A 20352-nucleotide genomic window follows, 5' to 3' on the forward strand; every position below is an offset into this window, starting at 1 on the left:
TACATATAGGGTCACGGCTGAGCTTGGGCCTATCCTTGGACGCAAGGTGGGGTACACCCTGGATTGGTTGCCAGCTAATTGCAGGGCACATACTGTAGACAAACAATCATTCACACTCATTCACACCTATGTACCATTGAGTCTTCAATGAATGCAGCATTGATGTTTTTGGAATGTGTGAGGTACAAGTAGCTGGCGTACCCAGAGAAAACCCACACAAGCATGGGGAGAACATCCAAACCCCACACAGAAAGGCATATTTCTGTTGTTTTTTTCAATTAAACAAATATACAAATACAACAAAACCACACACACACAAAAAAACACAAATTTGTAGATGCCTTTCATTAAACAGCAACAGTTGTCCACTCCTGCTCTAGTGTGTGATGCCTGTTTTGTGCACAAATTGTAACAAAAGCGTGATCTAAAAGTGGAAGACAAGGTACGGAATTGTGCCATTCCAAAATGGAGTAACTCAAATTGAAAGTGAGAGCAGAAGCAAAGTCCCCTGGTTGAGTCAGGATACAAAAAGTACAGTTACTAAACTCACTGAATCACATTTACCGGTACCACTTCTATTTATACACACATATACACTCATGACTGGGAAACACTCACACATTGAAAAATAACTCACATGCAGTCTGGAAGAGATGATTGCGGTTGATAGGAGGGAACCCAAAAATGAATAAAAACAATGCAGAAACTGTTCAGTAGATTACACACTAGACTTCTGGGAATAAATGCCAGGGGAGCACTAGAATATCTGTGGAACTACACTAAGAGCACATGGGGATTAATTAAAGGGGTCAACAGAAAGAACGTTGAAAATCCAGCAAATTAAAGGGGAAATTACAATGACAACAAATAAACAAAGAAGTGATGAAAATGAGCTGGAAAAAATCTCTTAAAGACAGGGATGACTAATTGAACTTCAACCGGAATGTATTTTCCTGATTGTTACCGAGACACGTGGGGGGGGGCGTCGGGGTGGCCATCTGTGTCCGATTCTGCATTCAATAGTCAAATCTTGGGCCTATATATGGAATTTCCATATTCTCCCCATGCTTGCATGTGTTTTCTCCAAGTCCTCTGGCTTCCTCCCATATTCCCCAAATTTGCATGTTACATTAAATTGCCCATACATTCGAAGTGAATGTTTCCAGCTCACCCACGACCCTAATGAGGAGAAGAGCTATAGAAAATGAATGGAAGGATGTACTGTAGATTGCTCATAAACCAGTCTCATAACAGTTGTGATGTACCTGCTCATTATGTACTGTATTCATTCATTCATTTTCCATGTATTCACTTAAATGGTGGTGCATTAAATTTTCAAACTAATTTCTGCACAATTTGATGATACATTTTGATCCCATCTTGTTTTTTATTCTTTTATTTCCTTCATCCAGAAGTAATGTGTCTTTGAAAATAACATTTAAAGTTACACATACATGCTCAATGTTAAAAAAATACTGTAGTTATCATTTATATTTAAATAAGTCAAACATTTAAAACTCATCAAGGTCTCCTATAAAATCAAGCAGCAAATATATCCAGCAAATATCAAAGTTAATTCAAATCAACATTGAATACCTTTTGTGGACTTTCTGTACTGTATTGAACATACAGTTCAACTGAAGTAAAAGGACATCTTGATTTTCTTTCATGGCATCTAGAACGACAGGGATTCAATCCCCGGCCCCGCCTGTGTGGAGTTAGCATGTTCTCCCCGTGCCTGCGTGGGTTTTCTCCGGGCACTCCGGTTTCCTCCCACATCCCAAAAACATGCATGGTAGGTTAATTGACAACTCTAAATTGCCAGTAGGTGTGAATGTGAGTGTGAATGGTTGTTTGTTTATATGTGCCCTGCGATTGGCTGGCAACCAGTTCAGGATGTACCCCGCCTCCTGCCCGATGATAGCTGGGATAGGCTCCAGCACTCACGCGACCCTAGTGAGGAGAAGCGGCTCAGAAAATGGATGGATGGAGTCAAACACACAAATACAGAATGAGAACACTAGCATGGAGCTGCTGTCGACCACAACTCATGCCCAAATGCTCACACTGAAAAAAATAGCCAGCCTGACTCCGGCTACTGATATAACCCACATGAATATTACAGTAGGGGCATGTGCATAGACATTTTTGGGCGCAGGTGCTCAAGCCAACAAAAGGGCACCCATCGCAAAACTAATTATTGTTACTATCAAGAAAAAAACGGTGGTATATATTTATGTATTGTTTTTCAATAAATAAATAATAATAAAATAATTATTAATAAAGGAGATTTATGGAGGCTACAGCGGAGATTTAAAAAATCTACACACCCGTGTTCAAATGGTAGGTTTTTGTGGTATACAAAAATGAGACCAAGATAAATCATTAAATCTTTTTTCCACTATTAGTTAACCTATAACCTGTACAGAGGGGAGGTAAAAACAAAGAACTGAAATAAGATTGTTGCACAAGAGCACACTCTCTCTTATAAATAGGGATGCGTTATGCATTAAGCAATCACATTCAAACTCATGTAAAATGTGTGTCAGCACACACCTGCCATGATTTAAAGTGCCTCTTATTAAACCCAAATGTATTCAGCTGGGGGCATATGTACAAATCTTCCAATATTTCAAATACATTCCCCTTAGATATCAAAACACCTTTGGTGGAATTGATGACACAGGTTTTTTATTTTATTTTATTTTTTTAAATATATGATTGAAGAAAAAAGGGCTGCAGCAAAAAGGGCTCTTTTTTTCCTCTTTTTAAAAAAAATCTAGGGCAAAAGGGGAGGCGCTTGAGCACCACTTGGGGCCTCTGTGTGCACATGCCTGCTACAGTACATTCTACCTACAGTAATTACACTTTATTAAACACATTCGATTTATAAAATGTTTTATACGATACCATTTTATTTTCCTATTTTATTAAAAAGAGCAAAAAATGCATTTTGGGCGGGGGTGTAGAAGATTAATTTTACTTCAACTCATTTCAATTGCGGACATTAATGTCACAGATGAGTAAACTAAGTAGAAAACTAAACGAATTAAAATAAGTTTCTCCTCATTTTATAGAACTCCATGACCCTTCATCCATTGCGACTAACGGACATTTTTGGTCCTGCACGCGACCCTTACTAAAGCGTCACGACTCACGAGTTACAGGAATGATGGTCATGGGGAACTAAAGAGGAAAATGGCTCGAGTTTGCCGCTTATTACAATTCATGAAGTGACACAGCAACCGTCGGAGGTACCGGGGGAGCCGCCATGGCGAACATCACAAAGAAAGTGTCGTGGTCGAGCCGGGCTGACGAGTCCGGTGCCGCTGGCGAAGCGACGCCGCTGCTAAACGGCTCCGACAAGCGTCAACACTCCAGAGAGGTCCGGACACAACAGCTAGCATGCTAAGCTAACAGCTGATTAGGCTTTCGGACACACACACACACACACACGCACACGATGTGATTTCGCAACGTATCGTGCAATTCTAAACGCTGCACATTGGCACCGTGTGCTTTCAACGATATACGCATGGTAGCCAACATGTTCATACGGGTGCATCGTTGGATGAGGCATTCTGATAAGCTTTATGAATCCCAAACAACGATAACGTGGCACTGATGCCCGAAGAGGAATGTAAATCCAATGATTATACTTTGAATTGTTCGTTTCCCCCCATTTATCATCAAGAGTTGTTTAAATGAGAACATGTTATTGACTGTGTAGTCCACCGTGGTCAGGCGGCCAGATTCAGGCCGTCGCATAATTTTCTTGCTAAAGCAACTGAAGGGCCAACTTCATGTTTCTTGCAAAATAGATATGTTCTGTACCAAATTTGTATTTGTATTCACCAATTGCAGATATAAAGTATTTTTTTTCACCAAATCTTTTCTTTACATAACGCTAGTATTTATATTTGGCTATGGGAGCCCAAACTATGATGTGGCCCGCAATAAAAATGATTTCAACACCCTAATACATTTGTCAGAGATTGCGACTCTGAAATGCAGAATAGAATGTCGTCTGTAAATCCTTTAGTGTCCGTTAATCTTGTCATACTTTTAATTTAGTGAATTGTATTAATGTCATGTTAAAATTAGAGGTGATTCTATATATTCTTTAACTCATACAGGGAACATATTTGACAAAATCTTTCAAAATAAGTTATTTTATTAAGATCGTATTTTTAGGGGGAGAATTTCTGTGGGCATGCAGGACGAGTGGTTATCACATCCGCGTAGGTTGAGCCTATATAGTAAATAAGATAGCACAGTATGATATTGTTTTGTTTGTTTTGTCATTGTATTGTTTTGTCATTGTTTCCAAAGCGTTGCAGATGGTCTTGATATGTCTGTTTCTATGTCAACATGAAATCATGCAATCAGAGGAATTGAGAGGATATGAATCATTAAATTAGTTTGTGATAAATTGTTGGCAATCAATTCATTGTCATTGCTCATCTGCTACATTCATTGTAGTCATCTGTTCCACTTACGTCGCAACACTGGAAAATGAGCCGTACTTCCACCAGAGCTATTCATGTCACACATTGTCCTCACTAAAGGTGGAAAAGGTGGAAGCACACTAAACTCATTGTTATTTCAGTACATAGTGTTTTTCCATTCAAACTCTTACGTCTGTCATTGAGGCTCAACTTAATTACTGCAGCTAAATCAATCATTACTAAAAATGTGAAATTAAATGGCAAAATACAAGTACAGAAGAAAAGGCATATATTGTAGTATTATGGTAATGTTTTTCATTATTGGCTGGCTGTTGTCATGGGATGCCATGATATATTTATGTTCGCAATCCATTCATAAACCGATGTATTTCCTAGATGAAGCGCTATATAAGTGGAGTCCGTTTACCATTTATTTCTGATGTCTTGGCTTTGTAGCTGTCTGGAGGAGGCGCTGTATTTCAAATAGGCAGACTCAGCAATGTGGATTTGGAAGAAGAGATCACATCAGATGAGGTAAAATGTCACTTGGTATATCCTTCAGCTTGTTCTCTCTCTCACTGGAGAACATTTAAATCTGGTGAGGGGTTTTCAAGTTTGCGGCTAAAATGTATGTGATGTAATCTCTGTCATACTGTATTTGAAAATGTGATATTGTATGTGTAAGGTAAAGTCACTTTTTTTTAACACTCTTTAGAAAACATACATTGGAAGAGACACTAAATCTATATTTCCTTTTTCCACATATTCTTTTCAGAAAATTAAGGTCTCAATTATCTTTTCAAATCAAATCAAATGTTGACGTTCACAAAATGTTGCTTGTTGCATGGAATATTGATGAGCTGAACGGAATATCGTGGTCAAAGATTATTTGTAATATGGGCATGTTTTGTGAATGGCTTCGATCTGATAAAAGTGCCCATTTAATAAAATGTTAAATATGTGGGTACGAGAGCCTGATACAGTAAGTTGCATTTGAGGGTCACATGACTGTCCCGAGGCTTGACATGATCACTTAGTTTAGTAGAACATCGCAGTCGTTTCCTTCAGGATTCATGTGATTCTTCAGTAACTTCGTTTTTCTCAGGCACGAGTCTGTGAGACTACTGTCTGCTCCCTGTATGTATTCCTGCTGTTGTGTTGTAGTACACACACTTTTCTGTCTTAAATTTGTACATTTTTCATAAAAACTCAAATACAGTATTTCCTTGTTTAGAAGCCAGGATGTTTGTTTAATCAGTGCAGAGATTACCAGGTGACTATTCAGGTTTAGGTGTTTAGGTGTTTAATTTGACCAATGCCTTTTTTTATAATATATTAACAATCTTTACCACAAAATACATCACAGCCTATCAAAGAAATCCCTACATAGTGCATGAATAATGAGCCTAGAGGTGGTCATCACAGTAATGTAATTGATTTCCCCCCACCCCGCACCCTCCTCTCCGTACCTTCCAGGGGTCCCATCGGGAGCGTCCCAAAGAAATCCCTCACAATGAGAAGCTGCTATCACTCAAATATGAGGTAATTTATTATTATTATTTTTTAAAGGAATTCTTGCAGTAGTCATCTGGATTTTTGCTAAATTGACTTTTTTGATGTAATCACCCTTTAGTAGGGTTATAAGTACAGTTTTGTAGGACTGCATTTCATGACATGGCACAGGAATATCACCTATGATATTTTTGTTAATTCATTTGTTTTCACTTGTATATTAAATAATTTATTTAGATTTATTTGTGTTTTTAGAGTCTTGACTACGATAACATCGAGAACCAGCTGTTTTTGGAGGAGGAGAGGCGTATGAGTTACCTGGTGAGTGGGTTGGAAACCCTCCTTGACTGATGTACAGTCACTTCATTAGGGGCACAATCGAATATATTTTGATACAACAGCTCCCGAGCTCGACATTTTTTTTCAAACACGTTTGTGCGTGGGTCTCCTTATTTATGGTGACGTAGCTAATGAAGTGTGAGTTTAAATAAATGTTCTTGTCTCGTTCAAGGGTTTTCGCTGTTTGGAGATCAGTCGCTGGGTGGTCTGCGGTCTGATCGGCTTTCTGACAGGCCTCATTGCCTGTTTCATTGACATTGTCGTAGAGCAGCTGGCTGGAATCAAATACCAAGTTGTTAAAGAAAGTATCCTGATACTTCCTAAAAGATGCATTTCGATAAACTCAGTGGTTAAGATTTGATAGTTACACATTTTGATAGGCACTTAGTTCTCAGCTCGAGCACATCATTCCTTGACCGTTGACCTGTACAGATATAGAGAGGTTTACAGAAGTGGGCGGACTGTCTCTCTCTCTCATCCTTTGGGCTGTCCTAAACTCAGTCTTTGTCATGGTGGGAGCAATCATAGTTGCCTTTTTTGAGGTAAGCGTGGGATTAAAAATCAGAAAATAAATGATACTCATTTTATCGCTTCTTCTATCCACTATATTAAGCCAATAGCAGCTGGAAGTGGTATTCCACAAATAAAGTGTTACCTGAACGGAGTCAAGGTTCCGAGAGTGGTTCGTCTCAAGGTACACACAAATGAACCTTTGGATAACTGTTTTAAAAACAAAACAAACAAACAAACAAGCAAACATTGGATCTAATATGTTCTGTGTTCTTTGTCAGACTCTGGTGGTGAAAGTGTGTGGTGTTATTTGCTCAGTTGTGGGTGGACTTGCTGTTGGAAAGGTAAGAAACCTTCAGAAATAAGAAACTGTGAAAATGTATTCATTTAGTTTAAATGACAGTGTTAAATGTTTGTCACATGACTGGGACCAATAAAAGGGGTTAACACTCCGCAGATCTCACCTGAAAAGGTCAATTACCTTTTTGTGAATGTAACGGCAAAGCATTTATTCATGTTGTTCATAAAGATTTTTCACTCACTCCAGTCCCTAAAAATGAATGACCAATTTAACATCTTGACATGATCTCTTCTTCGTCTCTCAGACGCACCATTGTTACTAAGGTTCTTATAAATAAATGTATTAATCGTATTATATAGGTCTGTCACAATGACCATTTTTCTAAGATGATATATTTTCCCATAAACTGTCACGATAAATGATAATATTGTCAGTACTTTGACGAGGCCACTCCAAATTCTTCATTTTGTTTTTCTTCAGCCGTTCAGGGGTGACTTGTTGGTGTGTTTTGGATCATTGTCCTGCTGCAGAATCCAAATTTGTTTCAGCTTGAGGTCACGAACAGATGGCCGGAAATTCTCCTTCAGGATTTTTTGGTAGACAGCAGAATTCATGGTTACATTTATCAGGTCCTGAAGTAGCAAAAAAAAGCCCCTTGGAACTCTACCATCCAGGCCATTGTTGCCCAGTTTCTTTCTTATGGTGGAGTCATGAACACTGACCTTAACTGAGGCAAGTGAGGCCTGCAGTTGTTTGGATGTTGTTGTGGGGTCATTTGTGACCTCTTGGATGAGTCGTCGCTGCGCTCTTAGGGTAATTTTGGTCAGCCGGCCACTCCTGGGAAGGTTCACCACTGTTCTGTGTTTTCGCCATTTGTGGATAATGGCTCTCACTGTGGTTAGTTGGAGTCCCAAAGCTTTAGAATTGGCTTTATAACCTTTTCCACACTGATGGATCTCAATTTCTTTCTCATTTGTTCCAGAATGTCTTTAGATCTCTGCATGATGTCTAACATTTGAGGATCTTTTGGTCTACTTCACTTTGTCAGCCAGACGGTTCCTATTTAAGTGATTTCTTGATTGACGGGTGTGGCAGTATCAGGGCTGGGTGTGGCTAGAGAAATTGAACTCGGTATGATAAACCACAGTTATGTTTTAAGGGGGGGCAAACATAGAAAAAAATAAGAAATCAGGAAGGGGGCAAACACTTTTTCACACCACTGTATATCTCCTCGTAATTACTGTATTGTATATCAACCATTTAAACATGAATATCATCCCCCTCCACAGTGATTCCCACGAAGCACGTGTGCCATGACAAATCATGAGGGATGCTACGGGAAATTATCCAATGTCACTTAATTATTCTGAAAATGATCATTCATCTACTACTACGAATAATGTATCTTTGTTCCTCTACAGTGAAGGAAAAAAGTATTTAGTCAGCCACCAATTGTGCAAGTTCTCCCACTTAAAAAGGTGAGAGAGGCCTGTAATTTTCATCATAGGTATACCTCACCTATGAGAGACAATATGAGAAAAAAAAAAACAGAAAATCACATTATCTGATTTTTAGAGAATTTATTAGCAAATTATGGTGGAAAATAAGTATTTGGTCACCTACAAACCAGCAAGATTTCTGGCTCTCAAAGACCTCTCTGTCCTCCACTCGTTACCTGTATTAATGGCACCTGTTTGAACTCGCTATCAGTATAAACAGTCACACACCAAACACACCTATGGCCAAGACCAAAGATCTGTCAAAGGACACCAGAAACAAAATTGTAGACCTGCACCAGGCTGGGAAGACTTAATCTGCAATAGGTAAGCAGCTTGGTGTGAAGAAATCAACTGTGGGAACAATTATTAGAAAATGGTAGACATACAAGACCATTGATAATCTCCCTCGATCTGGAGCGCCGTGCAAGAGCTCACCCCGTGGGGTCAAAATGATCACAAGAACGGTGAGCAAAAATCGCAGAACCACACGGGGGGGGACCTAGTGAACGATTTACAGAGAGCTGGGACTAAAGTAACGAAGGCTAGCATCAGTAACACACTACGCTGCCAGGGACTCAAATTCTGCAGTGCCAGACGTTTCCCCCTGCTTAAGCCAGTACATGTCCAGGCCTGTCTGAAGTTTGCTAAAGAGCATTTGGATGATCCAGAAGAGGATTGGGAGAATGTCATATGGTCAGATGAAACCAAAATAGAACTTTTCGTTAAAAACTCAACTTGTCGTGTTTGGAGGAGAAAGAATGCTGAGTTGCATCCTAAGAACACCATACCTACTGTGAAGCATGGGGGTGGAAATATGCTTTGGGGCTGTTTTTCTGCAAAGGGACCAGGACAACTGATCTGTGTAAAGGAAAGAATGAATGGGGCCATGTATCGTGAGATTTTGAGTGAAAACCTCCTTCCATCAGCAAGGGCATTGAAGATGAAATGTGGCTGGGTCTTTCAGCATGACAAAGATCCCAAACTTCCCGGGCAACGAAGGAGTCGCTTCGTATGAAGAATTTCAAGGTCCTGGACCTAGCCAGTCTCCATATCTCAACCCCATAGAAAATCTTAGGAGGGAGTTGAACGTCTGTGTTCTCCAGTGACAGCCCCAAAACATCACTGCTCTAGAGGAGATCTGCATGGAGGAATGGGCCAACATACCAGCAACAGTGTGTGAAAACCTTGTGAACTTACAGAAACCGTTTGATCTCTGTCATTGCCAACAAATGGTATATAACAAGGTATTGCGATGAACTTTTATTATCGACCAAATACTTATTTTCCACCATAATTTGCTAATTAATTCTTTAAAAATCAGACTATGATCTTCTGGATTTAAAAAATAATAATATTTTTTTATATTTTTTTATTTATTTTTCCCCCCTCATTTTCTCTCTCACAGAGGAGGTATACCTATGATGAAAATTACAGGTCTCGCTCATCTTTTTAAGTGCAAGAACTTAAATTTAGTGGCAGACTAAATACTTTTTGGCCCCACTATCTATGCCAGTGATGTATACAGTAGTGACAGGCAAAACAATTCAGTTCTCATCCACTAGATGGCAGAAGGTATATTTAACCTATTGTTTGGGAAAATATTTTTCTGACAATAATTAAAGAAGCAGTCTTGTCTGTATGTTTTTATTACAAGGAAGAAATCTCTGCAAAGAGGAAATGGTACAAGTCGTCATGATTTGTAACCCCTTACTGAAGAGAAAGCAAAATATCACCTCCGTTATACAAAAGTGAGAGAGACAGAGAAGAATAGGAAAAAAATTAACCTCCCTCATTCACACAACAGCTCTCTGTACCTTTCCGTCCAGCTGCATTCAAATCACTCAAACTTATCCTTATGGGAATGGGTGCATGCAGAGGAAGAGAAATGCGTGGACTCAACACAAGAGGAGTCAAAACAATTTTGAGCACATTCGCAAGGACACACAGAAGTACTATACAGTCGAAAAGTTATGGGACAATAAAACATGCAATGGTTAGATAAAACTAATAAAGGCTATACAATTAATTTTCTAATTCATTATTCATCCACCTGTTTTCAGCCAAACAGTCCCAGAATTCACAATAAGAGCCAAGTAATTAAGTGTCACAATTTATGTTTGGTGGTTTGCAGTGAGATTCTCCCAATGTAAAATAGGTGCCTTGGCTCAATTAAAGTTGGAACACACTACCTTAGTAGTACCTTATTTGTGTTTATCGTATTCTGTCAACTGTATGGTGATGCCCTGTCACTTTATTTACCCACAATCTTTTAGGAAGGTCCAATGATCCACTCTGGTGCAGTTGTAGCTGCAGGAGTCTCCCAGGGCCGCAGCACCTCTTTAAAAAAAGACTTCAAGGTTGGTGTGTGAGCATGGAAGCGTGTGTTTTTGTTGTTACGCCTTGCCATACCTTTTGTTTTAATTGAGTGTGTGTTGAAAATATTTGCATGTGTGTTTGCAGATATTTGAATACTTCCGCAGAGACACAGAAAAACGAGACTTTGTTTCTGCTGGAGCTGCTGCTGGAGTCTCGGCTGCTTTTGGAGCACCAGTTGGTAAAATCAAGCTAACCGAAGTGGAGATGGTCAATATTAAAAAGGAGCATTAGCTCTCAGAGCCATCTCAATATTATTAAGCATTACCTCTCAGAGCAATCTAGTGAGAATCGGTAGAGCCACAATTCAACCAGTTCAAGCCTGATAGAGGGTTCAAAGGAAAGGCGTGTGCTCATTAAGAAAGAACCACACTGTCATTTATATGTAAGTTGAGCAGCAGTAGTAGCAGCAGCAGTACACACAACTGCTGGCACTGATATGACAAGTGTGAGAACGGTGTTGTGGTGCCTCATTCATAGTTGCCTCCTGAACTTGCCTTTTTGTGGCAAAAATAACCAAAATGCTTCACAACCACTCTTTTGCAGTGGGTGGAAATGACCAGTATCATCACAACAAAATTCTAATTTGTCAAATTTACTAAGATTTTCTTTCTTGGGTCACCAGGTGGGGTTCTCTTCTCTCTTGAAGAAGGAGCTTCTTTCTGGAACCAGATGCTCACTTGGAGGATAGTAAGTCACACAAAGAACAAGATTTCGCAATAGTACAATGATCACAACACCAAATAACGATAAAATACCAACATATTTCAAATGCACGCACTTCGCACTCATCCACAAAACTAAAACAGTCAATTGGCAGCCTTACACAAACATTTTGCTGCAAATAAAACTGCATATACAGTGCCATAAAAAAATATTGGCCCCCTTCTCAAATTCGTATGTTTTAGTATAGATTCCCCACTTTAATGTTCAAGATCATCAAACAAATATAACCCAAGTGAACTTACCATACTTTTTCACGGCACTGTAAGTGTCCATGGATAGATAAGAACAGCACTTACCAGATATATCCTGTTCTTTTTATCTTCACCTTTGTGACATCTTCCCTTTTCATCTGCAGTTCTTTGCATCCATGATCTCCACCTTCACCCTAAACTTCTTCCTCAGCATCTACCACAACAACCCAGGTGATCTTTCCAACCCTGGTCTCATCAACTTTGGACGATTTGAAAATGATGTAAGCACCTAAATGTCAAAAATACATATTTTGGATGGTTTTTTTTTTTTTTTTTCAGCCTTATGTTGCATCATTGTAAATGACAACATATTATTTTGACCTTTTCTCAGAGCGTGGCCTATTACCTCTATGAAATTCCCTTGTTCATCGCCATGGGTGCTATAGGTAAAACGTTGTATTCCTGCTTCGCAACAATCTGTTTGTTTGTTCTGTGGTGTACAACAGAAACTCCTCTTAACCTTTTCATGTGTGAAGTCTCAAGTTTGTAAAGTATTTCATTGTGATGTTTTTCCCATGCAGGTGGACTTCTGGGAGCTCTGTTCAACATTCTCAACTACTGGCTGACCATCTTCAGGATAAGGTGAGTAGCAGCAGGTAACCACTTGAATGGTATTGAATTAGTCAACTCCAAAAGGTCAGATGACGCACAAATTCTTGTTTTGTGTCTGACGGCAGCACTAAAAAATATGTGCCCATGCAGGGTACTTTTTATTGTTCTCGCACACATCATCTGGCGTCTTGTGCTTTAAGTGTAAAAATAGTTACATTGTAAGAACAGGTATGATCACTCTGGATGGGAGGGGACTTCCGCAAAAACACTTGTTGTACTCTGCTGTCGACTTGGCAGCAAATATAAGATAAGGTACATTCCAATAATATCTTGTCCATATAATCTCATGCTATGTACGGTGGTCATAAGCATAATTTGCCAAAGCCAATTTAGGGAGGTATTTTGAAATATACAACATAGAACAAACCTAACCCACTTTAAAATTGTTGGGTTAAATATGCCAGGGTTCCTCAGTTTATGACAGTCCCGACATAACGATGTTACGAATGGAGCGCAATGAACTAGTTTGGGCAGCAGTGTAGCAATACACTGTCACGGATGTTAGCATAGATTATTGATAGACTACGATCCAATTTGTGTACAAATTCGGGTTACGTTGCCGCCGTGGGAACAAAACTCCGTTGAAACCGAGGACGGTCTTTATTTGTCATTAATTGTAAACAAGGGTAGACAAGGTGTGGTATTTAAGTAAGGTAATTCCTGGGAGGAACAATCATAACTGCTCAATATGTTCAGTGGATATAAAAAGTCTACACACCATTGTTCAAATGCCAGGATTTTGGGTTATAAAAAATTAGACCAAGATAAGAGTCACTGATGGTGTAGTGTTACACTCGCCTGACTTTGGTGCAGGCAGCGTGGGTTCAGTTCCCACTCAATGACGGTGTGAATGTGAGTGTGAATGGTTGTCCGTGTCTATATTTACTCTGTGACTGACTGGCGACCAGTTCAGGGTGTAGTCCGCCTTTCGCCCGAAGTCAGCTGTGATAGGCTCCAGCGTCCCGCGACCCTAACCGGGATAAGCGGTGTTGAAAATGGACGGATGGATGGATAGACCAAGATAAGTCATTTCAAATGTTTTTCATTTTCTTCAGCTGGAACTGTGGTCTTGGTCTACATGGATGGAATTATGAACAGTCAACACAAAACCAGTCAGTATTAGCACAAAACCTTTAGGATTCTGCTAGAAAAGAAACAAAATAAATATCAGGAAAGGTGTACCGGAGCATCTGAACTTTATTTGGAGTTCAGCAGAGGCTCTTTAAAAGGTGGCAGGTGTGTGCTGCCTCCCATTTAACAGGAGTTTGAATGTGATTGGTTACTTCTGAACACAGCCACATCCCCAATTAAAAAGAGGATGTGCACATTTGTGAAGCCATATTATTTTAGTAATTTTTACTTCCCCTCACGAAAAAAAAATATATATATAATAATAAAAAAAAAAATATATATATATATATATATTATTTTTATTTTTTTGTCAATTGCGTTGTACAGGCTATAAGTCACAATAGTGGTAGAAAAAAAGTTCTGAAATGATTTATCGATGCTGACAGACAAGCATCAATATATTCGTGTGTAAAAACCGCAGCATGATCTTGTGTGTGTGTGTGTGTGTGTGTGTGTGTGTGTGTGTGTGTGTGTGTGTGTGTGTGTGTGTGTGCATCAGGTATGTCCATCGGCCTTGTCTGCAAGTGATGGAGGCTATGTTGGTCGCTGCTGTGACCGCAACAGTGTCATTCACAATGATTTACTTCTCCAACGATTGTCAGCCTCTCGGCCCTGAGCACACTGAGGAGTACCCTCTGCAGGTGAATGCACACACACATTTCAACATTCTATGGCTGATCATTCTAAAATCCCAAAAAGGTGTTTTTGCCACAAAAAATAATATGACACATGCAGAATCAAATACGACTGATACGAGACACAGTTCCTTTTCCTTCTTGTGTATAACTTAAATTTGATTTATTTGCCACATGATGATGACAAAATCAGACATTTAATGCAACTGCTTGTTTTTTTTTTTTTTTTTTTTTTTTTACACATTTGTAATGTTCAGGATTTATTCATTTCATCTGCATGTTAAGACATTTAAAGTAACTATGCATCTTGTGTAGGCTTCAATCGGATTTACTTACTTTTTTTTTAGTCTTTGTTTTGTGTCTGTCACTCCCTGAGTCACCTTAAGCCTTTAAGGAAGTAACCACACTGTACACTTACTGTAACTCTATGTATCCTTTAGATTTCATTCTGATCCAATGTTCCATCAAAGAAATTTCATTACTGTGAAATAAATCTCTCAACTAACCAGTATGCAGTTGCCATACGTGCAGTCAAATGACAAAGCAATTGTGTGTTTTAACGGGGGATGAACCTCAGATAGAGAAACGCTGTATCTTCCTTTTTGTCTTCTCATATTTCCTGCGCGTGCCTGCAGCTGTTCTGTGCAGATGGGGAGTATAACTCCATGGCAACAGCCTTCTTCAACACTCCAGAGAGAAGTGTCCGTAGTCTTTTCCACAACCAGCCAGGTAAATAGGTGTGATGGCTGTTACTAAGGCATTACTAATATGTGACAAAAGAAATAATGTTGAAAATTCTTGTCTCTCAATTTAAGGATCCTACAATCCATTGACGCTAGGCTTGTTCACCCTCACATACTTCTTCCTGGCCTGTTGGACGTACGGCCTCACTGTGTCCGCTGGAGTCTTCATCCCGTCTCTGCTTATTGGTGCAGCCTGGGGAAGACTGTGCGGAATTCTGCTGTCTGCCATTTCAGCCACTGGATCGGTATGTGTGCCACTAGAAAAGACCTCTTTTTGCGCAGTGACCAATAACATTCAATCGTATAACTCAGTGTTAAATCATACCTTTTTTCAAATTAAAATTATTTGTAGTTGCAGAAAAACAGTACCCTCTTTATAACAATAATGTGTTTGTTTAGATCTGGGCTGATCCTGGTAAATATGCCTTGATTGGAGCTGCAGCTCAGTTAGGTGAGGAAATGTAACTTCTCATGGACAACAATAGCAGCACACACAAGTACCACTTGAGCCACAATTGATGTCTAACGCTGAATCTAAAAGTGTCTTCACTTGACCAAGTAGTGTTGTGTGTGCGTGTGTGTGTGTGTGTGTGTGTGTGTGTGTGCGCGCGCGCAGGTGGCATTGTGAGGATGACTCTCAGTTTGACCGTCATCATGGTGGAGGCTACAGGAAACGTCACATACGGCCTTCCCATCATGCTAGTCTTGATGACGGCCAAGATCGTAGGAGACTACTTTGTGGAGGTACGCAAAGATTTAGTGTCTTACCATCACTTAGCGTTTTTTTTAAAAGTTGCATTTGTTCAGTTTCCAAGTCAGTTTGATGTCTGTTTGCTGTTAAATGTTCTGGAAGAATAAAAAAACGCACAGTTACTTTTTATAGCTAAAACAGTTTATGGAACACAGTTGATGGAATATTCTGCTTTTTTCCCTTTAGGGCCTGTATGACATCCACATTAAGCTGCAGAGCATTCCTTTCCTTCACTGGGAGGCTCCTGCCACTTCACACTGGCTAACAGCTAGGTAACCTCCTGTTACTATAGGAACGAGGAAACGATACCAAGTTCGCATCATCAGTGCTAAATGATCTAACCTGACTTTTGTCAATTTATTTTAGAGAAGTCATGAGTTCTCCTGTCACCTGTTTGAACAAGATAGAGAAGGTGGGAACCATTGTTGACATCCTTAGCAACACATCGACCAATCACAATGGTTTCCCTGTGGTGGTGGTGCAAGGTGATTCCGGTGAAGAGGTACGGGGGCTTCTTATATGTTGTTTTTTTTTTTCTTTGAGTCACAGTGTTTCATAAAAAAACTTTTATTTAATAAAAATAAAAATAAATACTTTCTGAAAGTAGTACTCATCAAATGTGTATTTGCAATGTATTTTTTAACAAAAGGTTTAAGATTAACGATTGCGTGTGTGTGGCTTTTCTTAAATTGTGGCCTAAACTCTCATGGATGCCGCTTCAACAATACCATGATGCTGGTGGATCATCACAATATACCAGTCATATAATTATGAAAATGTAATACGATATATACATATTTTACTTGACATATTATGTATGTTAAATATGCAATTGCAATTCTTTTTTTTTTTTTGTGGAAAATAAAAAAAATAACAAATCTTAATATAATAATGCATTTGTACAAATGTATCCTGTCTAATAGATGTCATACCTCTAAACGTCAAGTACTCTCTGCAGTTGATTAAATAAATGGTTCTGGCCATGATTAGAAGAAATACAGTAACTCCTTTTTGCACTTACATGATATTCAACATACTAAAATGTTACTTTAAACATTTACCACTACAATATTTAAGTCCATGTGGTGGCTAAAGTTCAACATCTGGAATTTATTCATTCTATTACTATCATTTCTTATAGATAACGTTATTTAGAAATGTGAACAAATCAAAGTTTGAACAGCCTCTGGAATGGACTGTGTTCGACTTCCGAGGGTCCACTATAACAGCCATGTTGCTGCTATTGCCTTGCTTATCCTCGCATGGAGCACAAGCTAAACTACAGTCACTTGTGACACATAATCCCAGTATTTCCAATGTGGCTGCTGGCCCTCAAAATGAATTCCTTTTGACTTCTTCTCTCCGATCAGCCAGCAAAGCTCTGCGGACTCATCCTTCGCTCACAACTCATCGTTCTCCTCAAGCACAAGGTCAGTGGCAGGAGGCAGGGAGGTGGTTTGCTGCTTAGACGGGACATATTTTCACAGGCATCAGCGTTATGCAGAATCGACTGTTGCTAATTCCCGCTCTGTTTTTGCAGGTGTTTGTGGAGCTGGCTCGTTCACGGCTAACCCAGAGGAAGCTCCTGCTGAAGGACTTCAGGGACGCCTACCCGCGCTTCCCCCCCATCCAAAGCATTCACGTCTCCCAGGATGAGCGAGAGTGTATGATGGACCTCTCTGAGTTCATGAACCCAACACCCTACACTGTTCCACAGGTAATACACGTAAACACATATTGTGTGGCATGTCTGTTTGTTAGCTGCCACACTGAATAAATGAATGCAGTGGGATTTAGAGAGTTGGTTTGTTTGCAGGAAACATCTCTTCCTCGTGTGTTTAAACTAGTCAGAGCGCTGGGCCTCAGGCATCTGGTTGTGGTGGATGATGAGAACAGGGTAAGCATAGAGAATTTTCTCATGTTACAAGCACAAAACAAAAAAAAGCAACAATTTCAACCACTGTAATTCTTATTTCGTTGTTTAGCAGTTGTCCACCAGTATGCAATGCACTTGACTCCCACCGACAGGACTGGAATGTAGCATTATCCTGTCAACTTAACAACAGTTCAAATTTACTACTGAGCTTGGTGGTTTATTTATTTATTACATAGAATATTTCTTAATATATTTATTGCATCTAAGGTTTTACACGGCCCACTGAGCGAGGAGAAGAATTTACCGCCCCCTAGCATTTTTGTTTGGCCTTGGAGGTTTGCACTCCACTGAATGTGCTCTTAATCCCGAATGTGTTTCTTTATTTTCGCCCCTGGTAACAGTGCCCATGTCAGTGTTGCTGATTGACTGGAATGCTTGTTCTCTGCCATCTGCAGGTGGTTGGACTGGTGACCAGGAAAGACTTGGCCAGATATCACCTGGGCAAACATGGACTGGAAGAGCTTCAACTGGCCCAGACATAGTGTGCACGCACGCATTTACACACACACACACACAAGAACAGTGCCATAAAGCGTTCCCGTAGCCCAACTATGACAAGTGCCTAATGTGATGGTCAACGAGGATTACCATGACAACCAAACACATCTACAAGCAAGGGCTTGATCACCAAAGAGCCCCGTGTGTCTTCCCTGCACTCTGAGTGAAAATCATTCAGTAACTCCCTCTGCACATGCACATGCTTTGTTGTTGTCATCAGTCTCAAACAGCCTCACACTCCCTCGGTTACATCTTCTGTTTCGGTCCAAGCTATTCAATATCGTTGGCATTTGTTTTCCCCCCATACAGATGATTTTGTTTGAAGAAAAAACCTCATCATATTTCCATATCTTGACAGTTGGTAAATCTGTAGCAAAGTGATGATGACAAAGTGGTTGTAATGCAGACTAAATACAGTTTGAATAATTTATACAAATGCTTATGTGCACTACATTCATTTTAGATGTTGAAATTGGACAGTAATATGGTACTGAAAGGACATACAATAGTTGTTCATTTCATTTTTTGCGCAATTCACTATGTTCTGTTGTTTTGCACTGAAATAATTCTGTTATTTATTTCTTGTTTTAGTTTTGTGCCTAGACGAGAGATGTAACCTAAATCTCTGTAATGTGTATTTTTAAAGAAAAGTATAGCAACCTGTGATTTGCCCTTTTCTGCCTTGTTTGTGATGCAATCTTAGCTAGAGATCAGGTATGCCCTCCCTCAATCTTTATTCCTCAATCTTTCTGATTTCCAGGTAACACTGTCTGGAGGGAAGGGAAACAAAATCACCTTTACACTTGATTATACATTTTTAACACCAACAGATATCTGTACTGTGGCTACTACTGAAAAGATGTGTGGCACAGGAAGCCCAATATAAATGTAAGCTTAGTTTATTGCATAAGCAATCCTTGTCTATTGATACGATGCAGAATGCAAATATTCATCTTAATTTGTAATATTTACCCTCGTTAGTAAATATTGTCTCAGTCATCACTGTTACCTTTATTTTTATGCTTTCTGTCACTTTTGAGTTGTACAGTTCTCCATGTTCAAAATAAAGCCCATGTTCTATTTTATAACTACTGGATTAGACTTTGTGAAATAAAATAAATGCTATATTGTAAGTGATTTGTTTTGTGGGCAGTACTTGTAAACACAAACAGACTGAATCGATCCCTCTGCGTATCAATTCCGGCTGCTGTGGGTGCATTTCCCCCCCATGGCATTTAAACATCGTAGACCATCCCTTTATGACCACAATGCAATTTAAGTGCTACTTCCACATAACACAGCGTGTCACTAGTTTCGTGGTCTCTGGACGAGGCTGTTCTACAACATGACATTGACACAGCTACTCAAGCTCAGTGCACCTTTTATATGATTTGGATCATTAAAACCCGTACAATTGATCGTCATGGTGCCATTCACCAATTTCCAGATACTGCGTTTAAGATCCACGCCAAGAAGCATTAATTGGGTGGCGTCCAGTGTTGGCTAACAACACGGCGTGATAAATTCTGGACAATGTTTCTTAATCACTAACCGTAGTCTCCACTAGATGTCGGTAAAGAGCCCAAAGATTTATACATTAATGTGAGTTGGGTGGAAAGAATCACTGAGAAATCAAATCAATATTTAATCAAGCACAAAATCCATGCTTATCGAAAGATAAAATGAAAACAAAATACATGTACAGGTAGTTTCCTTTTATATACTGCACTGTCAACAGGCATATAAATAGGGGTCCAGTACTGCGTCCAGGGGGTGTCCTTACATTTGCCTGAGTGAAACAGGTACAATAAACTGACCATTACCAACGCTCGTTTTACAATAAAAATGCTTGAATATTCATAAATGTACTAATACACTCAAATAAATATTTTTGACGTATGAATCGTTCTTTAAGAATGACTTCATGTGTCAAAAGAAAGAAACCTGCAGTACATGGAGGTAACTGATGACTGTAACCCTACTGAAAACAGATTTAATGTATATATGTATTTTAATTATTGTTATTATTAGTTATTTGAATGGACTTCTTGCTAATTTGGTGACGAATATATTAGTGAGTAGGTAAT

The 20352-nt window shown here is 39.3% G+C and overlaps 1 protein-coding gene across 1 annotated transcript; it reads left to right on the forward strand.

Annotated features, from left to right (window-relative positions):
- Positions 1–3134: 3134 nt before the first annotated feature.
- Positions 3135–19356, forward strand: clcn7 (chloride channel 7). The gene is made up of 25 exons (XM_061700741.1): positions 3135–3385; positions 4905–4982; positions 5925–5990; positions 6216–6281; positions 6472–6604; positions 6732–6841; positions 6913–6993; positions 7091–7153; positions 10883–10966; positions 11070–11163; positions 11608–11672; positions 12064–12180; positions 12291–12345; positions 12481–12541; positions 14202–14343; positions 14973–15066; positions 15153–15325; positions 15480–15531; positions 15697–15824; positions 16018–16103; positions 16198–16333; positions 17202–17261; positions 17372–17548; positions 17648–17728; positions 18163–19356. The coding sequence occupies exons 1-25, from the start codon at positions 3272–3274 to the stop codon at positions 18247–18249; spliced, it is 2403 nt and encodes an 800-aa protein (XP_061556725.1). The 5' UTR covers positions 3135–3271; the 3' UTR covers positions 18250–19356.
- Positions 19357–20352: the final 996 nt, after the last annotated feature.

This window comes from Phycodurus eques, chromosome 16 (assembly GCF_024500275.1).
Source record: "Phycodurus eques isolate BA_2022a chromosome 16, UOR_Pequ_1.1, whole genome shotgun sequence".
NCBI classification, from domain to species: domain Eukaryota; kingdom Metazoa; phylum Chordata; class Actinopteri; order Syngnathiformes; family Syngnathidae; genus Phycodurus; species Phycodurus eques.